This window comes from Etheostoma spectabile, chromosome 7, assembly GCF_008692095.1.
Source record: "Etheostoma spectabile isolate EspeVRDwgs_2016 chromosome 7, UIUC_Espe_1.0, whole genome shotgun sequence".
Lineage (NCBI taxonomy): Eukaryota > Metazoa > Chordata > Actinopteri > Perciformes > Percidae > Etheostoma > Etheostoma spectabile.
Genome location: NC_045739.1, coordinates 8,388,247 through 8,396,288, shown reverse-complemented (window position 1 = coordinate 8,396,288; position 8,042 = coordinate 8,388,247). Strand labels below are relative to the sequence as shown.

The 8,042-nt window shown below is 40.4% G+C and overlaps 1 protein-coding gene across 3 annotated transcripts in view; it reads left to right on the top strand.

The window, feature by feature from the left end:
• Nucleotides 1-8,042, top strand: part of cacna2d3a (calcium channel, voltage-dependent, alpha 2/delta subunit 3a) — a 151,105-nt gene that overhangs the window by 82,346 nt on the left and 60,717 nt on the right. For all 3 annotated transcript variants that reach the window (XM_032521692.1, XM_032521691.1, XM_032521690.1), the window contains exons 5-6: nucleotides 2,745-2,907; nucleotides 6,604-6,735. In XM_032521692.1, coding sequence (XP_032377583.1) covers nucleotides 2,745-2,907; nucleotides 6,604-6,735 — 295 coding nt within the window. The remainder of the gene's footprint in view (nucleotides 1-2,744; nucleotides 2,908-6,603; nucleotides 6,736-8,042) is intronic.

The window sequence follows — 8,042 nt, the reverse complement described above, 5'->3', positions numbered from 1 at the left end:
ACACACACACACACAAACAAACAAACACACATTTATTTAAAGTTGTGTTTCTGGCCACCTGGCAACTACAAGTCTGATTCTCAGTCTATAATGCTCTGTAACGGAGGAGAACTGCAGACTCGATGATGATCTGTGGGTTTGTCATTATGAGCAGCATACCCTTTTCACACTCAAGTAGTCATGTGATCCATTGTTGGTATACAAATATTTATTATAGTTGCTTTAAAGTAACCAGATAAGTCACCTACGCAGCAGCATGACCCTTTTCTTGCCTCTTTGTATCCTATCATGTCCTTCCTTTTGTCCAGTACTATTGTGTCCTATTGTGTTCTATCATTTCTTATTGTCGATTTGCCTCATCTGTCCTAGGCCTATAATCTTATCTTTGTCCTTTCTTCTGTCTTTTCTTGCTCTCATGTCTTTGCCTCTTTTCCATTTCAATGACTTCCTCTCCTCTCCTCATCTCGTTACTTTTGTGTGGTGTAGTTAAGGAAAATATGGAGACTGATGTTTTTGCTTTTATGTTTTTTGTCTTTTTTTGTTTGTTACTCTCCTGACTGTTTATTATATTGAAAAGCACTTGAAATTTTGTTTTGAAAAGTCTTCCATAAATTATTCCTTACTTGTACGCACTTTTCAGGTTTAAAGTGGTTGATTTGTCTATTCATAAAATCACAAGGTTAAAGCAGTTATAGCTCCCAAGGCAACACAGCAAAGCTCAAATAAAAAAGTCCTTGTCAAAGTCTACTCATTTGGGTTGTATTTACCCTGTTGCACTAAAAAAATATGTACCATACTGGTGGTAGAAAATGGTATCCCAAATTGTAAAGGTTATTGTAGATCAGTTTTCACAATTGCTGGGTCAAGACCCAAAAGTGAGTTGCATACTAATGTTGTGTACTAAGAAACCTTAAGAAACCCCTGTCCTACACTGACCGGCAGTGTATTTTGCCATGTCTATTACATCTTACTAGATCTCTGGCCTGCTTAATACACTCATATTTGATCTAGTGTTTTGTTTTGTCACTCACCACAAAAACAATTCTTCTTCTTTTGAAAACACAGGGATAGAAAGAGGCAGGTAAAACAGAACGAAAAGAAGGAGAGAAAATATAGTATGGTATGCAACACTGTGCTCCCTCACCTTGAAATGGCAGTGTTCCCCTTGATAAAAGGCTAATAAGCCTAATCAGGCCTGATTAATTACACTGATAGGCACTGTGTTCGCCAGCCTATTTCATGACTTTATCTTTGTTTTGCACGGGGCTGAGGGGATGATGGTGTTCCTCAGGAGGAGCTGGAAAGATTTAGCCCAAGTGAAGGTTACTGGTGCTAGAAAAGAGAAAGTATGTGGTGGGATGAGTGATTCTCAGGGCATACAGAGGAAATAGTCTACCAAAGTGAGTGGTAGGACAAAACAATTTGTTCAAGGGCTTGTGTCAGGGTTTGGTGATGAATAGATAATGTATGGTTACTTTTAAATATGTGCTCTATGATGCTGTTTCTGCACTAAATCACCCTTTACTTGGACCTGCGGACTTGTCAGTGTCTAGGGAGTGTCTGTCCTCCTCTGAATGATAGCACATGTACTGGGGCTTTGTATTGTACTCTTCAAAATGGCAAATTGTTCTCCTCAGAGGCCATCTTCAAATCCTATTCTCTTGGTGATTACAAGAGAAATCAATGTGGCCTTAAGCCATGTAATCACCATCGTTCACCTGCGCATTCAATGGATTAAATTGCTGCCGCTGCCATTGCTATTGACAGTAAGAACAGTAAAATATATTAAAATACATATATATATTTGGAGGAAATAAAGCTTGTTCTTCTGATGGCACTTGCTATCGCAAATTTCAGTTTGGTGAATTCAGACCTGGTTCAGATTTCAGATGTCATCAAAGTGAAATTAGTTTCAAATGAGAAAACAGAACATGTAAATATATTGAACATGGGCACAAACTGTTCCATAGGTCAGTTAACAATTTTACATTGCACCTGTACTCCTGCAATGATGGACTGTAACCACAATGAGAGCTTTTCAGTCTTTTCAAGACTAAATTGCAAACAATCAATACACAAATGAAGATGCTACCTTAAAAAAATAATGACAAGTTTGACAGTTCAGCTTGAATTTACATTAACCTTTAGTTTTACTCCCTCTGTTGGTGTATGTGTAGATCATTGACATGGAAACATACACAAATATGTATGCTTTGGGGGTTTTACATTATTTATGTATTATAAAAAAATGTAATTGCTTGAGGATCTTTATCTCTTTGTTATATTTTTTCTGCCTTGGCTAAAACTCTCTGTTTGGTACGTCAGACTTCAGAGCCTTTGGGATGCAGGGAGCCATGTGCTCTATATTGGTCTTTCTCTATGATTTATTAATAGTCTCCCCAGTATGCGCAGTACTAAAATAAAGTGCAGGCAGAGCACCACATGCCACATCTGGCTATGAAGGGAGTATGCAAGCTCAGGAGAGATTTGTTAACTCAGCAGCTTTCCGCTGTAACATTGTGCATGTCTGGGATGATCCAGGGCTTCAGGTTACCTCAGTACACAAACTACTCTCTGTCTCAGCACTTCAGTGACCCATTCATTCTATACAGTGATAACACGATTCAGCAAATGGAACGTTTCAAAACTAAGATGATGACTAACATGATTCTGACAGATACTCCAGTATTTAAGTGTGTTTAATTGTTTGTGAAATGTCTATATGTATTTCTTCATCTCTCCAGTATGAATACTTCAATGCAGTGTTGATCAATGAGGTGGATGATGTGGGGAACAGCGTAGAGCTGGGAGGAGAATTCATCCTGCAACCCAACGACCACTTTAACAACCTGTCAGTCAACCTCAGTCTCAGTGTGGTCCAGGTGCCCACCAACATGTACAACAAAGGTATGTTTACCTCCTGCAATGTATTACAATGGTCTGAAAAAAACAAGTGTGCAGATAAGTTTAACGCCATCCTTATAAAGTACAATACGTCTAAGCCTACCACAGGCAGACTTTTTTTGCTGAATTGATCAATTATTTCGATAATTGAAGCAGCAACAATCAGTACAACAGTTAATATGTGGGCTGGTGCACGTGGATGTACGCCTGTGTGCGGTGGAGGATTTTAGTTCATTAATTGGACTCTTTGGATTACCCCTACCACACACATAAATGAATTAGCTGTTAAATAATCAGACATTCCGCTCATTTACAATCCACTCAAGTCCAACCAATGAAGTCATGGCCTTGTACCATACTCAGTGGACAGAGTGAATGCCATGTCGGCTTAACCAAGCTACCCGAGGCAAATAAATTATATGGAGAGAGAGAGAGGAACAGGGGGAGAAAGTAAATGAGAAAGAAAGTAGGTTAAGTCAGACTGATGGAAAGTTTGAGCAACAGATTAATTACAGCTAGGTTAAGAAAAAGCAAGTGAGATTGACAGAAGAAGAGGGAATGAAATGGAAAAGGAATTGAATGAAAGAGCTAGGAGAGTGAGGCTGGCAGGCCGATACAGGGAGAGGAAGAGTAATTTTGATTTGATTCACGGGCAAATGAGTAAAATTACACACACACACGCACACACACACACACACACACACACACACAAACACAAACAAACACACACACACAGAGCAAGAGAGCTTTAGAGTTTTAAATCTGCAGGTTTTGCTTACCGGTAGTGATAACGTTGATGTATTGGCAGGGACTGCAGGGAGCTCATTGGTGGGTAAAGTTTCACAATTCTGCAAAAGGAGACTAAGTGACTCGGGGGAAGGAAACGGTTTGCTAATATTTCTTCAAAACTTTTGGAAATATTGTTAAATCGTTCTCCTTTTGATTGAATTTGCAAAAACATTCCTGCAATATGCTAGACTGGGTAAACCCCGCCCACTCTGCCGGCGATTTGATTTCGCCCTTGGTCTGGAAACCTGCACATTTATTTCTCCTGCTTAAGTTCACAATTTAGCTGGAACCAATCACAAACTGGCTTAACAACCTGGCGCTATTGGCGAGTTTTACACAATGACGATAGAGAAGCGACCAAGCAGCTTCTGGTTAACATTCAACATAACGGCGGCCACCAAAGTGCCGCAAACCTTCTTCTTATACTGTCTATGAGCAAACCTATTGCTGCCGCTGTCGCTTCTACGTCACCCAGATTGTTGGTCTGAAGTTGAAGGACTTTCCAATTGAAATTAATTTTAATGTTTCTCTACTGCGTGCTTGGGCAGACATTTTTTAGCAGGTTAGGGATAGCAGCACTGCGTTTATGTAACAAAAAAATAGGCTGCATTGGTTTGCGTTTGTTTCTACAGGTGCAGGTGAGAAGATGTAATATGATCCAGGATATCCAGCAATACATGTCAGATATCTAAGCACTGCACAGTGAATTATAATAATGTAAGACAATATTTGTTGCTGTATTGCTCTGCATCCAAATTGGAGCAAGGTTTACTCTGAAATCACAGAAGAGGCTACGTTCTTTTACGGAGTGCTAATCTTTGTCTATTACGTCCGTGCTTCTGAAATCCTCCCCATGCGTAGCAGCAAGACACTGTCACCTGAACCTTTTTTTATGCTGCTGAAGAGCGGCCTGTGCACATCATAGATGGTTTGGTGGCAGCGAAGATGAATTAGAGGTTAAGTCCATGATAGCAGAGAGCTGCACGCCCCCGGACATTAATCGCAGGAGCAACACACCACATCAAACATCCATCTTCCGAACATCGCAACCAAAACACAACCTACAGATCATACTTTATGAGGTTACATGACAGTAACATGTACCATGCACGCAGCGAAGAACATATTTGTAGCAGGTTAATACACGCTAATGTCCATTCACTAACATTTATACTTTTAAGGTGGAGAGATCTTCACGTTCACTTGAGCACATGCACTAAAAAAACACATTTCTTTCCACTTCTTTCCCGTTTCTACTCATGCTTCCTTGCTCTTGTTAATACCCTCCTCCCTAATCATCATAAGTAACCTATTAAAGTAAAGTTGATTTCAGCTCAGATCACTCAGACTGGTGCAGCAGTGGGTAACCTACATAGTTCTACTTTTCAATCTTGAGTACAAGTGCACGTGTGATTATATAAAATCATGGGGGCTCCTTTGATCAGATTAAATCAAGGAGTGCATTAGTTGAGATGAATTTAAACGGCAGCTTAGGGGGAAAAGAAGAGCCCATACTATCTCCCTCCTCATTATGAGTTGAGATTGTAATAGACTCTCAACCTGCACCAGAAGTGACTGTATTGTTGTGTAAATGGGGCCTGGATCAAATCCAGCCTCTTCTCCAGTTCACTACATAGAGGTGGATGGGTGTTTACTATCAAGAGAGGGTTTTTGTGTGCTAGCTTCCAGAGGACTAATTTGATCATGGCTTATTGGCATGACTGTTGACAGCAGAACAATGTTGCCAGCATACATAGACGATGATGGGAAACCTGTTATCTACTTTCTCTCTCTCTCTCTCTCACTCTTTCCATTAGGTCCTTGTCTGTCTGACTGTCTCCTTTTTGCCTGCCTTTCTGTCTGCCTTCCCGACTTTCTGTTTTAATCTCTCCCTAAAAGGCGTTTGTGTAAATGCCCTACTGTATGATTCTGTCTGTCTGCTCATTCTTTTATGCTTCCATCTTTCTGAACCAAGCAAAATTGTGGTAGTACTATAAGCAGCTGTAATAAGCTTGGTTGTCTAGTCTCAAATCGGTTACATTTTTGACTCTAGCAGTCTGTAAATTCAGAAAAAGTTGTTATGATTGGATATGCCCTACCATATATTACTATCACTTTGGATAGAATTATTAATTGATTAACATGAGCCACCCAAGTCAAAGGCTGAGGTGGCTGCTACTTGGATCTGCTAACCTAGTGTATTAGGAGCTTTTCCCCTCATAATTGGATTTAGCTGCTTTCTCATCAATTTGTGTGGTACAGAGAAACTGAGTTACCAAGATAAAATTTATATTTTTCCTTCGCAGGCAACATCTCAGAAAAAAATCAATAAGGAAATTTAGTTTTAGTAAAGTCTACCCATCTCATGGTTTTCACTTGATGCAGCTCTTTCGCTTTAGCTGTCTAGTAGGCAGAGAGTTGCACAATGTGCAATGGTGGGTGCAGGTGGGTAGTAAAGATACAAGGCCAAAGGGCAGTTGGTGCAGCCTGAGCAGCAAACACAAAGCCAGAATGCAGTAGAGTTTTCACAGAAAGTACACACAATGGCACAATAGTAAAACATATGTCCCAAAGTAAGATTCAGGTCTTCACAAAAGTATTACTCACATATATAGTTACTGCTTTTTCCCGCAAGGCCATCTTTTCTGTTCCTATATTTTTCTTCTAATTGTCTTTTTCTTTACTCTCATTTTTAACTCTGTTTTACTGCAAACACTTTCCCTGTGTAATGAATAGGTCCTGATAGGGATCTGTGGAGGTGCAGTGTACAACAGGATATAAGTGGATGAGCTGGCAGTAGAGAATACCTGTTCCGACCACCTTGTCTGTTAAACAGTGTTACTCAAATGATGCTGTTTCTTCCCTCTCCATGCTTCTCATTGTGTCTTTCTTTTTCCATTTAATCCTTAGATTCTGCAATTGTCAACGGAGTTTACTGGTCTGAGGCCTTGAATAAAGTGTTTGTGGATAATTTTGAGAGAGACCCATCACTCATATGGCAGTACTTTGGCAGTGCCAAGGGCTTTTTCAGGCAGTACCCAGGTAAGTCTGTGTTTGTTTGTGAGTGTGGCGCAGTGTAGCAGGTTGTGGCTGTGTGTGTTTGTGTGTTTGTAATTAAGTCGCTGTCTCCCTAAAGCAGAACGAGAGGTGTATGGGAATCTTCAGTGACATACAGCTAGAGACTGGGGGTTATCAGGGTGTGAGAGACAGGTGAGAGAGTTTGTGGAGATTAGAGAGTGGGTGAAGAAAATGGATAAAATTAACTTTTTCAGGTGAAGTGGAATGAATAACAACAGGAGTAGCATAATAATCAAAAGAAGCATGTTGAATGTAATTGGTGAATATATTATATTTTTACTATATATATATTTTTACTAGCTTTAATATCACATGCCCACATCTTACATATATCATATGTGCAGCAAAAGGTTTTCTTTTAGTTTTCTTAACTGGAGGCCTCCAAAGTCACTGCTGCATACAGATTCTAAATTCATTCTTTTTTTTCCCATTAGAAAGGAATTGTCACTGTGAAAACAGTGTGTTCTATGGATTATTTAAGATGTTTCTTTTTTTTCAAAGCTTAATTTTTGAGGCATTTTTTCGGCCTTTATCCTCACAGGACAGATGAAGACATGAAAGGGGAGAGAGAGGGGGAATGACATGCAGCAAAGGGCACTAGGCCGGAGCCAAACCCGCGGCCGCTGCCTTGAGGAGTAAACCTCCATATATGTGCGTCCGCTCCACCAACCAAGCCATCCCGGCAAAAATTATTTAAGCTGTTTCTTATATGAACTCTGGACAGTGTCTGACCAATCAGGTGCTGACATTGTCCGAAGTATCCCTTTCTCACACACAGCACACAACAGGGGATTGTTGGTGTCAGACGTGTTCTCAGTTACTGAAAGAATATACTGCGATGACGTAGGCCGTGGGAATGTTGGTAATAAACTACAGAGTCTCTTGCCGTTCAATTCAATTCAATTTTATTTATATAGTGTCAAATCACAACAACAGTTATCTCATTACGCTTTTCATAAAATAGCAGGTCTAGACTCTACTCTGTGATGTTATTTACAGAAACCCAACAATTCCCACCAAGAGCAAGCACTAGGGGACAGAGGCAAGGAAAAACTTCCCTTTAAGAGGCAGAAACCTCGAGCAGAACCATGGCTCAAGGTGGGCAGTCATCTGCCTTGACCGGTTGGGGGTAAAAGAAAGAGACAGAGAAAGAGAGAGAGAGAGAGAAAGGCAGTCAGAGAAGAGACAGAGAGAGAGAGAGAGAGAGATGGAGAATTGTAGCAAAGGGTGTGAGAGGAGCTCAGTGCATCATGGGAAGTCCCCCAGCAGTC